Source organism: Synchiropus splendidus, chromosome 17 (assembly GCF_027744825.2).
Source record: "Synchiropus splendidus isolate RoL2022-P1 chromosome 17, RoL_Sspl_1.0, whole genome shotgun sequence".
NCBI classification, from domain to species: domain Eukaryota; kingdom Metazoa; phylum Chordata; class Actinopteri; order Syngnathiformes; family Callionymidae; genus Synchiropus; species Synchiropus splendidus.
This window is the reverse complement of record NC_071350.1, coordinates 16,453,447-16,476,567: the sequence shown is the minus strand read 5'-3', so window position 1 is coordinate 16,476,567 and position 23,121 is coordinate 16,453,447. Positions and strand designations below refer to the sequence as shown.

At 43.6% G+C, this 23,121-nt stretch overlaps 2 protein-coding genes across 2 annotated transcripts; both read right to left on the bottom strand.

Annotated features, from left to right (window-relative positions):
* Nucleotides 1-1,629: 1,629 nt before the first annotated feature.
* Nucleotides 1,630-7,154, bottom strand: LOC128748914 (solute carrier family 22 member 4-like). Its single transcript, XM_053847990.1, has 3 exons — nucleotides 7,100-7,154; nucleotides 1,950-2,157; nucleotides 1,630-1,779 (listed from the first exon to the last, which is right to left on the bottom strand). Coding segments are annotated over exons 1-3 (246 nt in total). The 5' UTR covers nucleotides 7,102-7,154; the 3' UTR covers nucleotides 1,630-1,743.
* A 3,557-nt stretch (nucleotides 7,155-10,711) lies between these two features.
* Nucleotides 10,712-17,139, bottom strand: LOC128748913 (organic cation/carnitine transporter 2-like). The gene is made up of 11 exons (XM_053847989.1): nucleotides 16,842-17,139; nucleotides 15,289-15,468; nucleotides 14,700-14,803; nucleotides 14,203-14,357; nucleotides 13,973-14,144; nucleotides 13,757-13,883; nucleotides 12,891-12,994; nucleotides 11,788-12,002; nucleotides 11,536-11,718; nucleotides 10,999-11,134; nucleotides 10,712-10,921 (listed from the first exon to the last, which is right to left on the bottom strand). The coding sequence occupies exons 1-11, from the start codon at nucleotides 17,046-17,048 to the stop codon at nucleotides 10,849-10,851; spliced, it is 1,656 nt and encodes a 551-aa protein (XP_053703964.1). The 5' UTR covers nucleotides 17,049-17,139; the 3' UTR covers nucleotides 10,712-10,848.
* Between the last annotated feature and the right edge of the window lie 5,982 nt (nucleotides 17,140-23,121).

The window sequence follows — 23,121 nt, the reverse complement described above, 5'->3', positions numbered from 1 at the left end:
CATGTTATTGATTATGGCTTGCAGTCATTTGCTGTTTCTTGAGCTATCTGAGTGCATTTGGCATCAGACGCAGGGAGTGTTTCTGAAACCATCTTCACATGCACTTGCACATCCTCTTCTGAAGGACTTGAACTTTCTCCTGTGGAGTGCATCAGCAAGCACCAAATGTTTATCGAAATCACATCGCTGCAGCTTCATCATCATGCGCTGGATTCTTGGAGACATTTCATTCAGATTTTTCTTCATTATTGCTGCAAGAGGTCGATGGTTGTCTCTCCACAGTGAAGGTCGACAAGCCGTAGATGTAATCTTTCCAGTCCAAACACAAGTGCCTGACACTCTTTTTCGATTTGTGCATATCTGCATTCTGCTTGCGTCATCGATCTGGAAGCATAGGCCCCTGGTCTCTTGCCTTCACTTTGCAGAAGTGCGGCACCAATCCCATTTTTCAAAGCATCTGTTGACACCTTGATGTTCTTTGTTGGGTCAAAGAACGTGAGCACAGGTGCTGTTGTTAATGTTTCTTTGAGCTGCCACCATTCCTCCTCATGTTCACTTTTCCACCTGAAATTGTTCTCTTTATGCCATAGCTGTCGTATGTAGATCAGGGATGAACTTCCTGATGAAGTTGACCATTCCCATTATGCGCAATACACCTGTCTTGTCTGTGGGTCGTGGCATGTTCAGTATTGCCTTGATCTTTTCTTGGTCTGCCTGTACAGCAGGAAGTTTGTCACCCAGAATAACAAGTTTGTTAACTCCACGCTGACACTTCTGTTTGTTGAGTTTTAGTCCAGGATCAGTCTCTCATTGCGCTCTTGAATTGTTGATCCCCAGATAATGATGTCATCAACATAGACACGAACTCCGTTGAGTCCTTCAATGATGTGTTCCATTGCTTTATGGAATATTCCCCATGCAGAAATCATTCCAAATGGTAGTCTGAGGAAGCAATATCTTCCAAAGGGTGTGTTGAACGTGCAGTACTTTGTGCTGTTTTCATCCAGTTTCAGTAGCCAGAAACCTTGGGATGCATCGAGTTTTGAGAGATATTTAGCTCCAGCCGTCTCATTTCTTCTCTCTTTGGAATTTGATAGTGTTCTCTTTTTACATTTTCATTCAGGTCTTTTGGATCCATACATACTCTCAAATCGCCATTCTTTTTCTTTACACATACCATGGAGTTGACTCAGTCTGTTGCTTCATCTACCTTTTGGATCACTCCAAGCATCGTCATCCTGTCAGCTGTTCTCGCAGCGGGGCTGGCATTCTGCGTGAACCACTGGCTGTGCATTTTCTTTGACTTGGATTTTGTACGTGAATGGCAGGACGCCAAGACCTTTGAATGTATCGTCATACTTACTTCAACAATCATGTCAACAGTGTTATTACTCACATCTCTGTTGATGCAGTGCAGTCTCCTCACCAAGTCCAGGCTTTCACAGGCTTTGTCTCCCGGTATTGAATGGAGTCCTTCTGGAACATCAGCTGATGATTCTTGACCTTTCATATTCACACTTGAGTGACAGGAGCCCAGACATTTGATCTCTTTGCCTTTATTGCAAGTCAATCTTTGGCTTCATTGTCATTGTTTTGATATCACTCATACTTATGAGGTTCACTTTTGCACCTGTGTCCAGCTTCACTGTGACCAGAGTTCCATTTATTTTGAGTGTTGCAATCCATTTGTCTGGAGAAACGGAGGGAGCGTCAGCTAATACAAACAAAACATGAGGTCCTTGTTTAGCCATCTGTTTTCTTCTCCTCTGTCCTGAGGTCCTGTTGAAATAAGGTTTGTTGAGGGCCTCTGATGTCCTTTAATGTTCCGTGACTCAAGACCACACTAACTGTAGCTGTGAATCTTCACCAACAATTTGATTATTGATTTTATAAAAAGAAAATAAAGTCAGTAACTCTCAACGAGTAGCAATAAAGAGCAGTCGTCTCACCAGCTCGGGGATGATCGCGCCTCTCCACTCGTCCGTGAGGTTGACCTCAGGGATTCGGCACCGGTGCTCCGGGGTGTCCGCGAGGAAGACGAGGGTGAAAGTGCCGAACCCGTTCGGGATGGTGGTGGTGCAGAGGAGGAAGAAGATGACCCGCTGAAAGCGACCCCACTGGCCCAGAAACTGGATGGACTCATCGTAGTCCTTCATCCTGCCGGCAGAAGTGAGATCTTGCGAACGAGAACTACTGCGTCGGTGACCCGGGCAGCAACGCCGCTCCGTTGAAAATCACTCAGCCGCCTTGTTTCTTATCGCTGGGAGAGCCTGGTGTTTGGTCATATGCCTATTCATATTACGATCAATATTAACTCAGTAATATTTAGTTAATTATCTATTCATTACATATTTATCAAGGGGTCTGACTTTTATTGGATGTCCAGGCCGAGTCCATCATATCTCCGCACAGACTCCGCCTCAGAAGGTGAATCAGAACTTTTATCCCCTTTATTCTCTTAAAAAAAACAGACATTGAAGGTGACCTGGCTTCTACTATAATGACTAACAGGTACCTCCTCGATCACATCCACGTCTTTTTGTTTGGATAAGATTTGGCTTCACACAGCACAGAAAAAGAACAAGGCTGCGGTTCAATATGTTCTCAAAGCACATACTTAAGCTCCTCCCACTGCTGTGACAGATGCCTCTTCTCAGGTATGTGTTATAGTCTTTTATATAGTGACAACATTTCTTCCAAATACCAAATAAATTATTGTTGTTATTATTATGTATTATTGTTATGTTATTTATATTATTATTTAGAGCAGGTCCAAGTCATGTTCATCGAATTTATTAAAGAAAATAATAATAATAATAATACACTTGATGCAAACTGGAAAAACTGAATAAAATTCTGAATAAAATAAATATAATAAATCTAGTCTAAATGTCATAAAATAAAAATCGGATATTCTATTTAAACACAACAAGTGAAGTGTAAATGATCACCATAAAATGTTTTAATTCATTTTGTAAACTGCTTCAACAGTTGCTTACGTGAACCGTTTTTACTGTTGGGGGCGCCATCACGTTCTTTATCAATTTTCTTGTCAAGAACTCAATTCAGTGACACACTACTGCCTCCATACATGGCTACTGTATTGTGGCTCTCATGGCCCAAAGGTGTAAAGATAAATAAATAGGGCCCTCTCGGGGGCGCTCGCGGCCCAACCTCGGGCCCCGGCCCTTTGGTTAAGAATCACTGATTTAGAGTATTAATTTGTAGACAATGACAAATGGTCAAAATAACACAAAATATGCAGTTTTCAGACCTCAATTAATGCAAAGAACACAAGATCCTATTCGCTTTATAACATGGCAATACTCATGTTTTAACTGAGACAGAGTTCAGGACTCAATATTTGGTGGAATGACCCTGATCTTGAATCACAGCTGTCATGCGTCCAGTAGCTCCAAGCAGCCCAGCTTTGTTTGATGCCTTGCAACCATCCAGCTTCCTCCTCATCACATTCACACAAACAAAAATGTTCATTTTACTCAAGCACATAAATAGTGAAATGAGAAATACTGACAATTTTGCAGAGGTCTCTTTATTTTTTCCTGGGCTGTAAGTGATGAATGGATCTGGATGGCGCTGAATTCCGGTTAAACCTGAGCAGGAAACTGGCATTGATCATGTAAACTGTAACGAATTTACCTGCACGCTACCTGGCAAACCAGTCTCAGGCTCCACTGAACAAAAGATCTGGCTTCACCACTGTCACGCGAGGGCCAACACACCCAAGGACATGCGTAACTGAGGCCCAAGTGAGAAGGGAAAAAAACGCTTTATTTAAGATAGAAAAGCACACGTGTGTGCGTGCGTGTCTGGTTTGGCAATATCAGTACAGCCAGGAAGGACAGCTTCTTGTAAGGACACAGGTGTAGTCTCGTGTGAATCTTAAAAAACTAGGTCATTACAATTCGGTTGACGCTTGGTGAAAGATCATGGGGAAAGCATGAAAGTCTGTGAAATGTCCTCACAAAGATAGTGGGACAAGTTCTTGCGTGTGTAGCATCAGGACCTGGGCACTTGTTGAGAGCGTTTGGAGCCACCTGAGGGGTCAGGAGGGGTCAAGGTGAGGTGGCCGAGGCACAGAAACAGTGAGGCATACGCATCTTTTTCTCAGAGAAAGAGGTGAACACACGTATCAACATCATGCACAGAACACGGGTCAAACTGTGAAACTACAACGGTGGTGTCGGGACCTTTTGACAATACGTCACATTCCAAACAATAATCTCAACATGTCTAACGCGTGTAAACGTTGAAAAGCTGGATGTAATTTACAGCCTATGCCACTAGAGGGCAGTGTTCTACTGCTCATCGAAAACGCGTTTTATTTCTCAACTTCTACTTCAAACCGTTCCACCAAAATGAAAGACAACATCACGAGAGCAGCTATTTATTTTCAATAATCATGAATAATAATCTCATGAAATGGCGACCTAAATATGATGAGGCCGAGTGAGGGCCTTGGAATCTGGGTGAGGGGCCCCTGAAGTATCACACTGAATCTACCATCTGTTTTGTTTGATGAATCGTCCATAAAAACCTTTATGATTGTCACCTTGTTTATTTGTTCATCTTATAGCCCGTTCGTCTTCTTGTTTATTTCTTTTCCCACATCGACACCTCGTGGTCATTTACAAACATCACTGACTGTCACATCTGCCTTTCTTTAAACAACAAAAAAACTACTTTACTTCGGTAACATTCGAATCACCAGCCACACAACAAAACATTTCTTTTCTCCTGAACACAAACTAGCAGTTACAAACATGTATGTCTTTTGAAACCTACAGGTCTAACTTTGCAGGTTTGTCTTGTTGATCTTCTTAACAACAAGTTACCTGAATTATTTGAAATGTTCAGATCAGCCTTTTCAACGTCAACTGTCTCTGTGTCTTCAGTATGTCCTTTGACTTCTGGAACAGATTCTTGGACATATTCTGGTATCTTCAGAAGGCTGCGACGATTCCTTCTCAAAATCTCTCTTGACCTTGGAGCAACTTCTTCCAGTACAGTCGCCTTAGTTTTCCATCCGCCACCCGCATCCTTACTTTGTCATGACTTGCAAGTAAAGGACGTTTTTTAGCAGATCTATCAAAGAAACATTTCTGTTTCATCTTTTGATCCTTTGATCTTTGCACAACTTTTTTTTACGTTTCCATTGTTTTTCAACAGCTGGCAGAGTGGTACGCAGCTTGCGATTCATCAACATCTCAGCAGGTGATAATCCACAATCCAATGGTGATGCTCTATAACTTAGCAAGATATGGATCAGATCCACTGTCTGCAGATTTTTTTAGCAGTTGCTTGAGAACGTGCACACCTTTCTCTGCCTTTCCATCCGACTCAGCATACAGTGGACTTGTCGTGATGTGGATGAAATCATCCTGCTCAGAGAATCTCTGCCACAAATCCATACCAACTTTTTGCCATGGTGCCGTTCTTTGGTCTGCGTGCTTTTGACATGTTTCACATCCAGTGGTAAGTGCTTCTTTGTTCACTGCAGGCCAGAATACAGTGTCTCTTGCCCTTCTTTTGCATTTTTCAATGCCTAGATGACCGTCATGAATCTTTTTTAGACTGTCTTGTCTTAAAGCTTTTGGAATGACAATCCTACCTTGTTTCAACAACAGTCCATTCACAACACTGAGCTGAAGAAATTGTTCCCACTGGCCAACCAAGATGCATGTTATAGATTATGGCTTGCAGTTCTGAGTCATTTGCTGTTTCTTGAGCTATCTGAGTGCATTTGGCATCAGACGCAGGGAGTGTTTCTGAAACCATCTTCACATGCACTTGCACATCCTCTTCTGAAGGACTTGAACTTTCTCCTGTGGAGTGCATCAGCAAGCACCAAATGTTTATCGAAATCACATCGCTGCAGCTTCATCATCATGCGCTGGATTCTTGGAGACATTTCATTCAGATTTTTCTTCATTATTGCTGCAAGAGGTCGATGGTTGTCTCTCCACAGTGAAGGTCGACAAGCCGTAGATGTAATCTTTCCAGTCCAAACACAAGTCCCTGACACTCTTTTTCGATTTGTGCATATCTGCATTCTGCTTGCGTCATCGATCTGGAAGCATAGGCCACTGGTCTCTTGCCTTCACTTTGTAGAAGAACGACACCAATCCCATTTTTCAAAGCATCTGTTGACACCTTGATGTTCTTTGTTGGGTCAAAGAACGTGAGCACAGGTGCTGTTGTTAATGTTTCTTTGAGCTGCCACCATTCCTCCTCATGTTCACTTTTCCACCTGAAATTGTTCTCTGCCATAGCTGTCGTATGTAGATCAGGGATGAACTTCCTGATGAAGTTGACCATTCCCATTATGCGCAATACGCCTGTCTTGTCTGTGGGTTGTGGCATGTTCAGTATTGCCTTGATCTTTTCTTGGTCTGCCTGTACAGCAGGAAGTTTGTCACCCAGAAAAACAAGTTTGTTAACTCCACGCTGACACTTCTGTTTGTTGAGTTTTAGTCCAGGATCAGTCTCTCATTGCGCTCTTGAATTGTTGATCCCCAGATAATGATGTCATCAACATAGACACGAACTCCGTTGAGTCCTTCAATGATGGGTTCCATTGCTTTATGGAATATTGCCCATGCAGAAATCATTCCAAATGGTAGTCTGAGGAAGCAATATCTTCCAAAGGGTGTGTTGAACGTGCAGTACTTTGTGCTGTTTTCATCCAGTTTCAGTAGCCAGAAACCTTGGGATGCATCGAGTTTTGAGAGATATTTAGCTCCAGCCGTCTCATTTCTTCTCTCTTTGGAATTTGATAGTGTTCTCTTTTTACATTTTCATTCAGATCTTTTGGATCCATACATACTCTCAAATCGCCATTCTTTTTCTTTACACATACCATGGAGTTGACTCAGTCTGTTGCTTCATCTACCATTTGGATCACTCCAAGCATCGTCATCCTGTCAGCTGTTCTCGCAGCGGGGCTGGCATTCTGCGTGAACCACTGGCTGTGCATTTTCTTTGACTTGGATTTTGTACGTGAATGGCAGGACGCCAAGACCTTTGAATGTATCGTCATACTTACTTCAACAATCATGTCAACAGTGTTATTACTCACATCTCTGTTGATGCAGTGCAGTCTCCTCACCAAGTCCAGGCTTTCACAGGCTTTGTCTCCCGGTATTGAATGGAGTCCTTCTGGAACATCAGCTGATGATTCTTGACCTTTCATATTCACACTTGAGTGACAGGAGCCCAGACATTTGATCTCTTTGCCTTTATTGCAAGTCAATCTTTGGCTTCATAGTCATTGTTTTGATATCACTCATACTTATGAGGTTCACTTTTGCACCTGTGTCCAGCTTCACTGTGACCAGAGTTCCATTTATTTTGAGTGTTGCAATCCATTTGTCTGGAGAAACGGTATTTACTTTCATTTTCACAGTTCACTAGTCTCACGAAGAAGGTGTCACACAAATCAGCGTCATCCACTTTGTTTATACTTCGACTTATGCTCTTCCCTTGTGTTTTTGAGCAACACTCCTTGGAAAAGTGATTCAAACCTTGGCAGTTTGTGCACTTTTTCCCATAAGCAGGACATTGTCATGGCAAGTGGTGTGCACCACAGCGTTTACAGCTGAACATCTTCCCATTTTGTTGCTGTTTAGATTGCTTTTGTGGACATTTCTTCCTTCTGTCGGAGACAGTAGCAATTGCAACGTCATCACATCGTCAGTCGTGTTCTTGTGGTCATCTCACCAAATGTTTTGGCATGCATCTGAGATAGCTCACTGGCGTGAGGGATTTTGATAGCTCCTTCCAGTGTTCACATAAAAGCCTCTCTCTGACGTTCTTGTCGTGTACTCCAAAAACAATTTGGTCGCATACCATGACGAATCTTTTAGGTTTGCAAAGTTGCATGACTGTGCTTTGAGCTTCAGGTCAGTCAGAAAGTTATCAAAGGGTTCATGTTGTTGTTGTTGTGTCCGGCAACGGAACACATACCGTTCATGTATTTCATTTTTCGTTGGGGAAAAATGCTCATCAAACTTTCGTATCACGCTCTCGAGTTTGTTCCCGTCATCTTCATTATCAAACATGAACGTGTTGTACACCTCCAGGGCTTGTGGGCCTGCTATAGTTAGCAGTCACGCTACCTACCTCGCATCCGTCTTTCCCTCGAGTGCCATTGCTGCAATACAGAGCTGGAACTGCAGCGTAAAGGGGCGCCAATTGCTGTCGACATTCCCTGTCAGCGTCCAACTTTCCGGGATCGTCCAAAAAAACTTTTACGATTGTCACCTTGTTTGTTCATCTTATAGCCCGTTCGTCTTCTTGTTTATTTCTTTTCCCACATCGACACCTGGTGGTCATTTACAAACATCACTGATTGTCACACCATCCGGCATGAGAAATGACGTGCAAATAATGATGTCAAAATTACAAGTAAAAAATGATAAGTTCAACACATGAATAGAAAAAAAATTGTGAGTCATTTGAATTTAAAAACAAATGAAAAATTAGGGGGTTAAAAATCAAAAAATATGAAAAAAATAAAAATTAAAACATGAATGAAATGAACATGAATGAAAGTGTTTCATAAAATAATAATAACAACAATAATAATAATAATAATAAAAATAACGTTTCATTATTTTTTTTAAAGCCTAATTTTTTTACCAGGCTTTTTTTTTTTTTATAATAATACATATTTATTTCACTGCATACATGTTAGCTTCTTTAGATATTTGAGGTTTCATTATCATATTGTGTTTTTAAAGGGAGCTTATTTTCTAATTTATAATTCAGTAAAATACGACAATTGGATTGTTTGTACAGGAGAGAATTAATGATTCATAGATTGAACAGATTTCCTGTGCCGCCGCCGCCGCCGTTGTGATTAATGTGGGTGTTGTCATCGCTTATACCTGCTTTAGGGATCAGTCACTACAACAGCAGGACAGAGAAAAAAAACACTTTTGCCTCTGTGAAACAGAAAACTTGTTGTTGTTTCTGAAACAGTGACAGATTTTTATGCCTCATTTCACCATCATTTGACATTAACATGACACCTGAATATACTTTCCAGATCAAAATATATTCCATTATTATTTATTTATTTTGGGCTGCAAGTCACTGGAGACCAGAAAGACACCTGAGAAATAAGTAGTTCAACCATAGGCATCAGTTTAGGAGGGTCGTCTTGTCTCCATAACACAGAAATCCTGAAAACCACTGTAACTCCGGGTATTTTTCTGTAGTATAGAAAATTCCGATACGCATCATCCGGCATCATACGTAGATCAGCGCTTCAGGGCAGAAATTTAGAAAACAGCAAAGAATAAGAAGAATGAGAAAAGGAATAAGAATAAGATGAAAGAGAATAAGAGGGAAAGCTATGTCGGAACTAAGCTCAGGAATACGAGTCAGTTTGGAACTGGACTTTGTCCCACCCTCGACTGGCGGGACAGAGTCCAGGTTCCAGTCTGCGCTGCCAGATGGTTGCTTCCTGCAGGTGGATTACGGACTTCCTGACCAGCCGGAGTCAGCGTGTGCGGCTGGAGACGACTGTCTCCGACACTCGGACCCTCAACATCGGGTCTCCTCAGGGCTGTGTTCTCTCTCCATGCCTCCTCTCTCTGTACACTAACAGCTGCACCTGGAGCAGCCACAACAACCGGGAGCTCAACGCCCAGACGACAGTGGAGATGATCATGGACTTAAGGAGAATCACAGCTCCTCCCTTCCCTCTCATGTTGGCTGGGTCGCCCATTCCCATTGTGGACTCCTCCTGCTTCCTGGCAACCACCATCACTGAGGACCTCAAATGGGAGCCGACCATCAGGTCCCTCACCAGGAAGGGCCAGCAGAGAATGTTCTTATTACGAAAACTACAACTGAGTTCTACACGGCCATCGTCCCAGTACATCCTCACCTCCTCTATCACCGTCTGGGACAACAGTGCCACCTCCAGGGACGAGAGCAGACTGCAGTGCATCGTACGTTCTGCTGAGAAGGTGATCGGTTGCAGCCTGCCACCTCTTCAGGACCTGTATGTCTCCAGGACCCAGAGACGTGCAGGTGGGATCAGAGCCGACCCTTCTCACCCTGGTCATGAACTGTTTGTTCCTCTTCCCTCTGGCAGGAGGCTACGGTCCATCAGACCAGAACCTCCCGTCACAGGAGCTGCTTCTTTCCCTCGGCCGTCAGACTGATAAATTCTTTGTTGTTTGTGAGTTATTTTATTTTATTTTCTAATGATTGTTGTGTTTTTGACAGCACGTTATTCCAAAGCACTTTCCTCGTTGGTGGGATCCCTGCTGACCATGGCAATAAAACTGACTCTGTTTCTGACAGTGACGCATGTGTCTCTCTACTGACACCTACCGGAGCCAAAGATGATGACACGCATTCAGACTCGAGAGACGGAAACACGCTCAACACTTGACCAAACAGTGCCCTCGTGCGGTGAAACGTATATCGCAACTTTTACGGTTAACAATACTCAACTATTTTTAGGTTCATGAACACGGATTGTTTTGTGAGAAATGAGATGATCATAACCGCAGCTCTCAGCTCTCTAGTGAGAGTTGAGGTCAAAATAACAGAATAAATTAATAAAATAAAATAAAAAAATAACAATGAAATTAAAAAGAATAAATTGTCTATTTTTGTCACAATGAAAATGAATAATTGGAAAAAAGCTGCCAAAACAAAAAAAAATCTATAAGGGAAGGAAGGAATCCAGCGGAAAATAGCTTTTAATGTAAAAATGCAATTGCAGTTTGGCAGAAATATGGCCCCCTCAACCAACAGTGGAACTCAACTGAACAATCCCACTTCTGATACCGTTTCTATATTTTTTTCTCAAGCCGCCGTGGTCCAGTTCGGGGGGGCGTGGGACCGGTGTGTTTTTGTGCGTCTGCAGGGGAAGTTGATGCTGCGAACACGAGAGAGGAAGAAGCACGTGAGGAAACCATTCGCACCCGATAACAACAAACGCCATCGTGGCTCCACCTTTTCCTTCGCGCCATCTGCTCCACCGTGTCCGGCAGCGGCCTCCCGTAAGTCTCAGGGAGGAAGAGCGTGGCCGCCGCAGACACCATGGACAGAGTCCCCAAAATAATGTAGGGCAAGAACTTATCGACGTGTCCTGTCAAGAGAGATATTTTATACGATGCCCATGTGTTTTTAAATATTTTAGTATGTTTATTACGATTTTTTTATTTAAATATTTCTATTTATTTATATATATTATATTTATTTATTTATATATTTATATCTCTTATTTAAATAAGTGTTTTAACACTATTGACTTTGGAAGTTTATTTCATTTGATTACATGATAAAAAAATATCATGTTATTCAACACATTAAATAGTATTTTATAAGCATTATTTTTTGTGTACGATCATTAAAAAGAGTATAGTTATTTCTACTGCAAAAGAAAAAGAATGATTAAAAATGAAGACGATGATGATGTCATGTTTGACAGCATGAGAAAAGTGAAAATGATATTTATGGCTAATTAAATAAATAATATTTGTTACTCACTTAATTCGAACAGAAATGGCGTGATGCAACTGCCCAGCCGGGCCACAGAGTTGCACACTCCGGTGGCCGTGTTCCTGAGGGAGGTGGGGTAAAGCTCTGCTGAGTAGGAGAACAACAGGGAGGTGCCAGCCGTGATGAACAGCTTTCCCACCATCTCCAGGGTGATGGCCACCGCAGGCCACTCTGCCACAACATACAACCCAAAGCAAACCTGTCAGCTCCAGTACCACGTGCTGGACTACCTGTTCGTACCTTCGGGAACCAGCTGGATGAAGAAGAGCGGCAACGCTCCGAGCACCAAGGAGCCGATCACAGAGAGCTGCCTGGGAAGATAAAACAATCCCAACCAGGCCATGATGTAGGCTGGGATTTCCACGACGGCCGATATCAAGCAGCTGATGTACGGGTCGGCGTGGAGGTTGGCGGTGTTGAAGCACAGGCCGAAATACGTGGCGATGAGCGTGAACCTGCAGGCAAAGAGATGTGCAGTGCTGCTGGTGAGGTTTTCTCCAAGAGGGTCACCGGGAGCTGAGGTCCAGCCTGGAGTAAGAGGACACTGTTATCATCGGACTGTGGGAGGTTCGGGCAAGAGGGACATTCCGAGGCTGCTCCGTCTCATTAGGACTCAGCCAGACCCAGACGATCCAGGCTAACTCGAGCGACCCCCTGGACCTGGTCTTCTCCTGTTCTCGTTCCTGTCACTGGTCAGTTCCATAGAGAGACCCAACATTGGTCTTAGTCTCCAGACTGGTCTCATGGCCACTTTTTTTAGGGTCTCAGTCTCAGGCCCGGTGGATCCAGGATTTCTTTTCAAGTCCGGTGGAGACAGACAGAGAAAACTGCCACAATTGCTCAAGGATTCTTGCTTTTTGTTCAGTTGTGTTGTGTTTTTCTTTGAGACTGATCTCTGAAACAGATCCACTAAAGGGCCACAGTGGACACATGTGTCTGTTCCGAACTGATCACCTACACACCAGTAAAGTGTTGCTTGTCAGACTGGTGCAGCTTGTTTCAGCTGACACCTGACCTCTGCCTTGTCTGGGTCTCGATACTCTCCAGTCTCAAAAATGTTGCTTGCTCTCGGTTGGTGAGGTCTTTAACGCTAGACTGAAGAACTCATTTGTGCCTTGTGCCACTCGGTTGTACAATACATTCACTTCAGGTCGGAGCAGGAGAGCAGGAATGTCTTTTAGTGCCTCTTTTCTCTTGTTATGGCTCGACTCTCTTCCTTGATAGTGTGTTTTTATTCTTCTTAATTCTCTTTATTCCGTCCTGTGGTTGTGTGTGTGGAGTGCAGACGCTGTAAAATTCCCTCTGCGATCAATCCAGACGGACGGATGGACAGAAGTACTCACGCCACCAGGAAGAGAAGACTGCTTGTGAGTCTGAAGGCTCTGTGTCTGAACAGGTCCACGGCCCGGAACTGCTCCTGCAGCTGCGCCTCCTTCGTCTGGCTGACCTGCAGGAGGCAGCATCCTGTCAGACGAGTTCAGCTTCATTCTCAAACCCGTTTATTCCGGTATACATTTTTTAACTGTATATTTCAACATTGTAATAATATGAATTATTCCTTCAAGATTGACAAAATATTTACTGTTAATGTCTCCGATTCAAAACATCTATTTTAATCTTTTATTGACTATCTTTGTCTTGAGCCCTGAAATCCATTTGATATTGTTTCTCAGTTCAATATTCATCTTTATTTAAGTCAATTTGAAGGTAAAAACTGAGAAGATCTCAGTGAGATGTACCGCATTGTTGTGCGTAACAGAGAGCTGAGCCAAAAGGGTCAACAGGGTGAGGAGGTCTGTCTGAGACTCGGAGGAGAGAGGGGAGTCAGTTGAGGTGGTTCGGGCATCTCATGAGGGCGCCCCCTGGAGGCCTCCCTTTGCAGGTGTTTCAGGCTCAGCCAGCTGGGAGGAGACCAAAGGGTCGACCCAGGACCAGGTGGAGGGACTATACCTTTTCACTGGCCCCAGTAGGAGCTGGTGGATGTTGCCTGGGAGAAGGGCGTTTGGCGCGACCTTTTCAAGCTGCTGCCCCCGCGACCCGGGAACCGAGACATTTCGGAGATGACCGACTCAGATTCTGCTGCAAATTCCAGAACGCTACTGCCACCTGCTGCCTCCTTTTAATTTGACTAGCAAATGATATGTAGCCGAATGTCCCACTGCCTTCACCTTCCCACTCCTCTAAACTGCGGAGGACTGAAGATCCTCACCGTGTAGTCGGTGAAGATGACGCCGGGGGCGCTCACGTTGTTCCACCGTGCTGCTTTCCTCATGATGGCCTCGGCTTCCTCCACCTTCCCCTGAGAGAGGAGGTAGCGGGGAGACTCCGGGATGAACCTGAGACAGGAACCAGCAAAGGCAGTGAGGGAGGTGTCACTCTGTTCGGAGCACTACTCCTCTGCTGGGGAGAAGTGAAGGCTACATACCACCAGAGGGGGAATAAGAAGAGGCCAGGAATGGTCAGAGCAATGAGAAGGGACTTCCAGCTTCGCATGAAGTACGCGACCAGAGGCAGCAGTATATATCCCAGGGCAAACCCGAAACACGTGCCCAGAGACGAGTACAGGATGCGCACGTTGCCGGTCAGGATCTCCGACCCTGCACAGAGGAGGAGCAGGCGTCTGACGTTTTTCTCGCAACAAAAACAGAGACCCACCGAGGACCAAAGCAGAGACGTAGTTGGACATCTGTCCCAGCCCGTTGATGAAGAGCACCACAGTGAACATGGCCCACGACACCGAGAAGATTTTAAGGAACGTGGAGATGGTCTGAAGCGCCACAGTTGCAAAGAGAACAGGCTTCCTTCCAAACCTGCGGGGATACAAAACAATCGCTGATCAAGATGAATGTTTCACACTATCAGAGGCACCGGGCGTCATCCTGGGTCGACTCTGAGACAGGTTTGGCCTGAGAAACCCCCCAGGAAATGAAGGGTTTGGGCTTTTGGCTCAGCTCTTTCTTCACCATGAGTGACTGAGACTGTCGTCCAGCCATCCCCAGGTACTTTAACTCACCACCAAGTATTTCATCTCCGACACGGACCTGAACTGATCCTCATCCTGGAGTGAGCACAAACTGATATTTAACATTTCTTTTTCACGGTTGCTTTGCCAACATTTGCTGCTTGACTCCAGCCGTGACGCTTTTCGCTACCTGTCCGACAACTGTCCGGAGAAAAAGGATCCAACCAGAATTCCGAGGAAAAACACGGTGTTTGTCAGCGGCTGCTTCCACTTGTTCTCGCACACCAAGTCAAACTGCAGCAAGAGAAGAAGAAAGAGGCCACGTCATCACTTGTGTCACGGCAGTTTTGTGAAATGTTACTTAAATATGTGAAAAATGTGTTCCGAACTGAGCTGTGTATCTTGGCTGGTGGTGAGGCATGTGATCATGTGACTGCTTATTTAGGCTAAATGCAGTTTGTCCTGACTCAACTGGGTGGGTTTTCTAGTTCCAACTACTTCCAACTAACCTTGCAACAACAACTGGTACTGAGCTTCACTGCATATACCTTTATAAGGAACACAATTCGCAAGTCATTTTGCCTCCGCAGGCTACAGCTGTTATTGGCTGTGCTGAACAATGCTAAACATCTCGCTTCTATTCTCGACAGAAAAGCTCGTCAGATCAACTTCACAGGTGACTCGTGAATCTTCACAAGGATTTGAAGCATGAGGTAGGCAACAAAATGCTAATAAAAAGGATCCTCAGAAACACAAGAGTTCAGAAAGTGACTGGGCACCTCCGACACGATGGTGGACGTGTAGATATCGGTGCTGTAGAAGAAGCCATCTTTGCACCTCTCCTGCTCCAGGGAAGTGAGGTTCACGTCGCCCGGCCCGAGGCCCTGCGCAGACAGGTTCCTGACCACGTCCAGTCGATATCTGCTGCAGCTGCTGCGCTTCGGGGTCCCTTCCCCGACCTTGGATGAGATGACATGCATCACCTACGATCCCCTGCAACCCACCTCGTCTGACGTCCCATGGAGAGGAGATCATCCTCATCTCAGACCACTAAAAATATTTAGCCCTAGTTTTTCGAGTCAAAAAGAAGGATCCATATTGACACAAGTGAGCTTTAAGGTTTAAGGTACTAGATGTTTAGTTGAAAAGCTTCTTCAAATGGCAAGCTACGGTCCTTTTGCTCATTTTAAAATCATGCCGAAACCCGTTTTTTCTTTTTTTTCTTTGGCCCATTTTAAGTTTGTTTTGGGGCCACTTTTTCTCAGGTGAACTATACTTTTAGCCCCCAGTCTTTGCATTTTTCTAAAGAAATTAACAACTTTTTTTTTGCGCTTTACCTGAAATTTAAAAAATGTGTTTGCTCATGCATTGTGACCTTACAAGGGTTAAGCTATGCACATAGATGTGTTCACTGAGGGCATCCAGGGCGGCGTTCTTCTCACTCCTGCATATAGACACACCCAGATGTTTGACTTGCTACTCTGACGTTCCTACCTTACAGTTATTTCTGATTTACAACAGTGTCAAAGGAAACGTCAGAGAAAACCTGAATGGTTGTTTAACTTCACCAAAAAGTGCTGTACTTAAGTCAAACCAAGTGAAGCCCCAAGGCAGCGTCTTTTGTAACAGGGAGCGTCAGCGAATACAAACAAAACATGAGGTCCTTGTTTAGCCATCTGTTTTCTTCTCCTGAGGTCCTGTTGAAATAAGGTTTGTTGAGGGCCTCTGGTGTCCTTCAACGCCCCGCGACTCAAGGTACCTCATGATGAGTCCAAGTGTATTGGACATGACAGATACATTACCAAATTAACTGTAGCTGTGTAGCTTCACCGACAATTTGATGCCTGACTTTATTAAAAGCTAAAGTCAAATTTTAATATTTTGCCATTTTTAATTTTTATTTTCCAGTCAGGAATATTGACTATGAATCAGAGTATCAGGTGTAGTCGAACCTTTTTTTTTATTATTGTTATTATACATATTTTCTGTGCTGTTCCAAAAATGCCCAACAACAGATCGATTTTTGTTTTGTCTTTGCAAGCATTCTGCATATTCAGAAGATAAAAGCGTTGGGCAGCAAAACAGTAAGTTACGCTTGACTGCGATATTCGCTTCGTTCTGGCTCGAGAACTTTTGCGTCAGCTGCTGTTCCGATCATTTGCAGAAGGTCCCTGCGCCGCCGCGACCCGATCAAAGTCATCGCAAAGTTCCGAGGACCAATCGCTCTTTGTGAAACATGGCAGTAGTGTCTGGTGACATTTACATGGACAACAGAACAGACGCGTGACGTCACGGGCGCGACTCAATTCAGAGCTCCCGGCGCTCGTCTCACCAGCTCGGGGATGATCGCGCCTCTCCACTCGTCCGTGAGGTTGACCTCCGGGATTCGGCACCGGTGCTCCGGGGTGTCCGCGAGGAAGACGAGGGTGAAGGCGCCGAACCCGTTCGGGATGATGGTGATGCAGAGGAGGAAGAAGATGACCCGCTGAAAGCGACCCCACTGGCCCAGAAACCGGATGGACTCGGCGTAGCCCTTCATCCTGGCGGCAGAAGTGAGGCCTCGTCTTCCTCGTCAGTTTCCTCAGAGTATATGCGTCGACATGTTTGCCGAGTTGAAAACTGTTGCAGCGGTGACGCGCACTGCAATGTAAAGAGACGCCGCCCCGACCTGCGCACAACAGACGCGCTGGCAGTTTTTTCTACTAATATTTCTAATAATGGTGACTCAGTATTTGCCTCACTAGTTCCACTGGCGTCTTCACTGTAAATAGCAGGGTGGTATATAAATATAAAGATTTATATAACACACATATATATATATAGTTTATTATATATTTATTACATATTTATCAACGAGTCTAATTTGGACGCCTTTTATTGGATATACAGATCGAGTCCGTCATATCATCTGAATCAGAATTTTTATCCCGTTTATTCTCTTAAAAAATATTGACACATGAGGTGAGGTGACTGCAGGTTCTCTCTCCTTGAAGTACCTCCTCGATCACATCCACCTCTTTTTTGTTTGGATAAGATTTGGGCAAAGTTCCAGGGACAACCTTGCACTGGCATTGATCATGTGAACTGGAACAAATTTACCTGCACGGGGCCTGAAAGACCAGTTTCGGGTACGAATGCACAAAAGACCCGGCTTCATAAATGTCACCCGAGAGTTAACACACCCAATGAAAATGAGGCCCACGTAACAAGAAAAAAACATGCAGCTCTACCATAGAAAAACGTGTGTGTGTGGTTTGTCATTATTTGTACAGACTTATTCACGGAAAGGACATTGTTGTGAGGACATATTGTTTTTTAAGGACACGAGGCGACGCCTCAGTTTGAGGTTGAAAACATTACAATCGGGTTTAAGTTCATGGGGAAAGCAAGAGATCCGAGGGGTCAGGGGTCACGAGGATCACAACTCGGGTCCATGGTTTCCTCGGAGAAAGAGGCGAACACACGGATCAACCTTATGCCCAAAACAAGGTTCAGATTTTCACGGTAATACGTCATCTAAACAATCATCTCAACGTGTATTACGCGCGTAAACGTTTCTGGAGCTGGAGTCTATTATGAAGTTTATGCCACTAGATGGCAGTGTTCTACCACCAAATTGAAACGCTTTTCATTCTAAACTTGTTCTACTTCAAACCGTTTCTCTAAAATTAAAGTCAACAATATGGTCGCAGCTACTTATTTCCAATCATTATTAACAATAATCCCGCGAATATGTGCAGTAACGTAATATTCTTAGTTCAATATTTGAACGCAAAATACCGGCGATGACGTCAGGACCGAAGAGGTCGCGTGTTGAGCATGCGTCGCCACTAGATGGCGCTAAATATCTCTCGTTACTACAAGCTCCTTAAATCGTGTTATGTGACGTAAAACTAGCAGCACTGTTGGTCTGCTTTATATCCTCTTTCATGCATTGCATTGTACAGTGTTTTCTAGTTTTGTCCTTATGATTGAGGTGTTGCAGACGCTGTGACGACTCCAGGGGGCGCTGGAGAGCTGCGTTCTGTTCCTCTGGTTCCTCCAGTTCAGTTGTCCATTCAGAACGGTTGACTGTGGTCACCAATAAAAACATCACGCGACTACCTCACTGGCCCTCTGTTTCACAAGGTGACCTCAGCAGAAGAGAGAGAAAACACAGGGCTTCCCCATCAGCATCATGTGACCCAGCAGTAACTGGGTGACTGGGTGGAAAATGGCTTTGGTTGTTGGCGGCTCTGGCTCCAGCTGCGGCTCACACCAGGGTTTTACTGTACAGTCGTGGCAGACGTCCAGAGAGTGAGACCCCATTATAGATTCGCCCACATTCAGAATGTGAGGTGGAGGAGTAAAGCTGATTTAAGAGTGGGACTCTTTTAAAGTGCTGAGAGAGAGTGGATGAGGACGGGAGAGTGAGGGCCCTGGAATCTGGGTGAGGGGCCCCAAAAGTGTCACACTGAATCTGCCATCCAGCATGAGAAATGACATGCAAATAACTGTGCTCAAATTCCAAGTCTGAAATTATAAATTCAACACATGAATAGAAAAAGTTAGGAAAAATTAGGGCCCCCCAAAAGTATCACACTTAATATGCCATCCAGCATAAGAAATAACATGTAAATAATTACAAAACGTCAAGTCTAAACCTATAAATTCAACATATGAACAGAAAATTATGATGGGACATGGAATTATAATTGTGTGACTTATATGGAAAAAAAATTAGGGCGTCAAAATTTTCAAAACATTACATGAATAAAACATGAATTAAAGTGTTTAATGTCATAATAATAATAATAACAACAACAATAATAACATATAATAAAAACAGTAATAACGAAAAGCCTGGGAAAAATGACTTTAAGAAGGAATAATGTGAAATGAATGAAACATGTATAATAATTTTTTTTTTTCAAAAATAAATTTTTATTTTAGTGCACATATGTTTAGCTTCTTGAGATATTTGAGGTTTATTTAGTGTTTTTAAAGGGAGCTTATTTTCTAATTCAGTCTATTCAGTCAAAATGTGGTTTTCTAAGCCACAGCAATTCATTTTCAGTTCAAGTCAGTTGAAGAAAGTGAATCGCTCTCTTCTGAAGCGGCATGAATGAGCACGTCGGAGAGAATTGCACGGCGTGATGATGTCACTCCCGTGATTGCAGCGGTGTGTCACGGTAAACCTGCGATTGCCTCATGACCTCATCTCTGCAGGCGCATCATCCCAGACATCTGTTAAACCTGACTTCTCTGTGGCCAGAAGGAGAGGTCGGCAACTCTGCGACATGTGGGATTGTCATTTCAGATTAGCCTGTTGAAGGCTGGTTATGTTGAGTCGTAGAGGAAAAGGTTCACGTCCGGGACCTGGTGGGAAGCGGACTGGTTTGGAGAGGGTTGAGGTGAAAGTGGCGAGCTGTAAGTCTGAGGCCATGGTTTGAATCTCAGGTTCTCATGAGCCAGACAGATGAAGGAGAACTCCAGAGTTCTACTTTACTTTCAAACTTCACCACACACATTTCTGAGTCCCACTTCTAGTTAGCTTTAGCATTAGAATTATTGTGTTGCGAAAGCTTGTTTGGATTTGATTTTTCGTGAATAAACCCTTTCAAGGTTCCTGACTTCAGTTTAAACCAGTTGAATTCTGCGTCCCAGACCGCAACACAACACACACCAGTTCACAGACACAACCCCCAAGGCTGTTTTTGACAATATTCACATCCGCTGCAGTGGTGTGAGGAAACAGGTAGTTAGCTTCTCACGGACAAACACTTCTCACACTTCTCACTCAGTTGAAGAAATGGGCAACAGTAAGGACCCACCCCTGGACCTTGACCTCCATTATCTCCCGGGTGGGAACCCAGAGGAGGTTCTTCTTGACTGATGGAATCATGTCAGGAGGAAAAGGACGGCGTTGCGAAACCCAACCACATCCTTGGCTCGCGCAGGCAGACATAGTTGGAAGTGATTCTCCTTGACCTCTGGTGAGATCATCCAAACCAAGAATTGTTGTGGGGTTGTCATGAAAATAAGGAAACAGCGGCGTGTTGTCTTGACGCCAAGGTTGCAGCTTTGTTCAGGCTTTCACTTCCTCACTTAAACTGGCGACTCAACAAGCATTGTGTCAGCACGACACCTAGCGCACCAAATCACATGATCCGACAAACTTCTGAAGTAGCCACGCCCTTCATCTGAAACTTGGCTTCCATGGGAACCAAGCAAACAGCTGCTCCCTTCCTCGGTGTGTGAGAACTAGTGTGCCGCTCCGTAACCACACCGATCATTGAAGCACGCCGGGGGCAGCGAGGTGGATTTATTTGCCCTGGATTGGATTGTTTGCACAGGAGAGAATTAATGATTCATAGATTGAACAGATTTCCTGTGCCGCCGCCGCCGTTGTGATTAATGTGGGTGTTGTCATCGCTTATACCTGCTTTAGGCATCAGTCACTACAACAGCAGGACAGAGAAAAAAACACTTTTGCCTCTGTGAAACAGAAAACTTGGTTTGAAACGGTGACAGATTTTTATGCCTCATTTCACCATCATTTGACATTAACATGGCACCTGAATATACTTTCCAGATCGAAATATATTCCATTATTATTTATTTATTTTGGGCTGCAAGTTACCGGAGACCACAAAGACACCTGAGAAATAAGTAGTTCAACCATAGGCATCAGTTTAGGAGGGTTGTCTTGTCTCCATAACACACAAATCCTGAAAACCACTGTAACCCCGGGTATTTTCCTGTAGTATAGAAAATTCCGATACACTTGAACACATAATCCGGGATCACGCGCAGATCAGCGCTTCAGGGCAGAAGTTTAGAAAAGCAGCGACAGCACATCGGAGCGATGACGTGCAAAGGTTCTGATGTTATGATGTGTAATAGAAATATATTTCTGGTTTATTTCAGCCTGATCAACTCAAACAGGAAACAAAAATAGCTTGATCTACGGTGGCCTGAAGTGGACAAAAAGTCTCACTGTATCCCGATTCATGAGAAAGGATAAACATTTAGAGAAGGAAAAAAACATTTCCTCTAAAAATGAAATAAGCTTGTGTTGCAGATGCTTCATTGTAGCTGAATCTAAAGAATAATCGTGTCCAATTGTCAAAAATGGCCAATATCTCATCGGTTAAAATAAGAAACATGCTCATCATTGCGTACACATTGTGAATGAACGAATGAATGAAGAGTTACGACAGAATAAAATCTGATTTGTGGTTAAAGTGAACCGGCAGGTGACTTCATCCAACACCACAGTAACTCAAGTTGTCATGATACCATCCAAAACAATCAGCTTTGGGCCCAAGGTTTCACAAATAAAAATCCAAATTTATAGCGAGTCCTGAACGCTCCTGAAGGAGTCATGAAGCTCAGCGTGCTGATGATGTCATGCTTGGTAATAACACGCTTGAACACTGGCAGTCTGTCGCGCCAGATCTCAACATGCTGCTAAATTAGCCCGTGTATTTCCCAGCCTGTCATTGAAGAGTTTTTTTCACGACATAAATGCAAAGACATCATAAAACATTGTTAGACTATTAGATCATTTGAAATAAAATTTACAGCACTTCAAATACCTTCAAATAGTTCAACAGTAGCTGAAAAAAAAGTCTTCACAGACTAAAAATAAACAAAAAAAAAATCTCAATTCCTCAGTATGTTTCTGGACTGAGGGAGGAAACCGGAGTGCCTAGACAGAACCCAATAAACACAGGGAGAACATAGAAACTTGGAAAAAAATCAATACAAATTTGACTCAAATGTATCCAGACAGAAAAAGCAATAGGTGTTTGGACGTGTCGTCGTCCCAAAATAACAACAACAAAAAAAAGGCTCACAAACTACAAAGACTTACTGAAATAAAGCGAGACAATGAGGCACAGCTGGTGTTTTCAAACAGTAAACAGCATCAGAGGGAGGGAGAGCGAAAATAGCAAGGTTTTAATTTCGTTTTAAGTGGACACAAACAGAAGACTGGAGAGGATTCACAGGGCGGAAAACGAATAAAACAAACATGCAACGTTGAACTAAACACCAGCAGATGGGTGCTGTGAGAGCCGACCAAAGTCAAGTGAATAAAGAAGTCATTTCTATTTTCTATTTGTTTTATTTCTCTCACTGAATAACTAGCACTTAAATCTGTAATTTTACTTAATACATTTTAATTCTACAATTCATTTATTTTATTTATTATTTTTTATTGTTGATTTATTTTCCTCATTCCTCATCATGGCTTTTATTTTACTTTAATTTTATTTTATTATTATTATTTTGTATATGTAGCTGGAGGTAAACCTGAATCCATTATCCTGGACAAACAAAAGTTTTTCTAAAGTATATAAATAAATAAATGTAATGTTGATTTTGTGACATTATCAACAAGCAAAGAGGGCATTTTCTGCTTAGTCAGCAAAACAGAAACACGCAAGTGTCAGACTTCCATCCCATCGGCGGATACCTCAGTTGGTCCTCCTCCTCCTTGATAGTCCCACCTGTCCTCGTCACTCATCCTCGGACCGCGTTGTCCTCTTCATCCATTTCCGTCCACTTCCACCTTTGACGCCTGTGATCACACGATGTTCCTGAAATCCTCACTGACTCAGTGGGTC

What these genes read in the sequence shown, in the direction of transcription:
- LOC128748914 (XM_053847990.1), bottom strand. An exon ending in GCGCGATCATCCCCGAGCTG is followed by an intron (nt 1,780 to 1,949) that starts GTGAGACGACTG and finishes TTATTTCAACAG; the next exon opens with GACCTCAGGACAGAGGAGAA.
- LOC128748913 (XM_053847989.1), bottom strand. Translation starts at nt 17,048, where the DNA reads ATGAAGGGCTACGCCGAGTCCATCCGGTTTCTGGGCCAGTGGGGTCGC. An exon ending in TCCGGACAGTTGTCGGACAG is followed by an intron (nt 14,358 to 14,699) that starts GTAGCGAAAAGC and finishes GTATCCCCGCAG; the next exon opens with GTTTGGAAGGAAGCCTGTTC. An exon ending in TTCTTATTCCCCCTCTGGTG is followed by an intron (nt 13,884 to 13,972) that starts GTATGTAGCCTT and finishes TTCCTGTCTCAG; the next exon opens with GTTCATCCCGGAGTCTCCCC.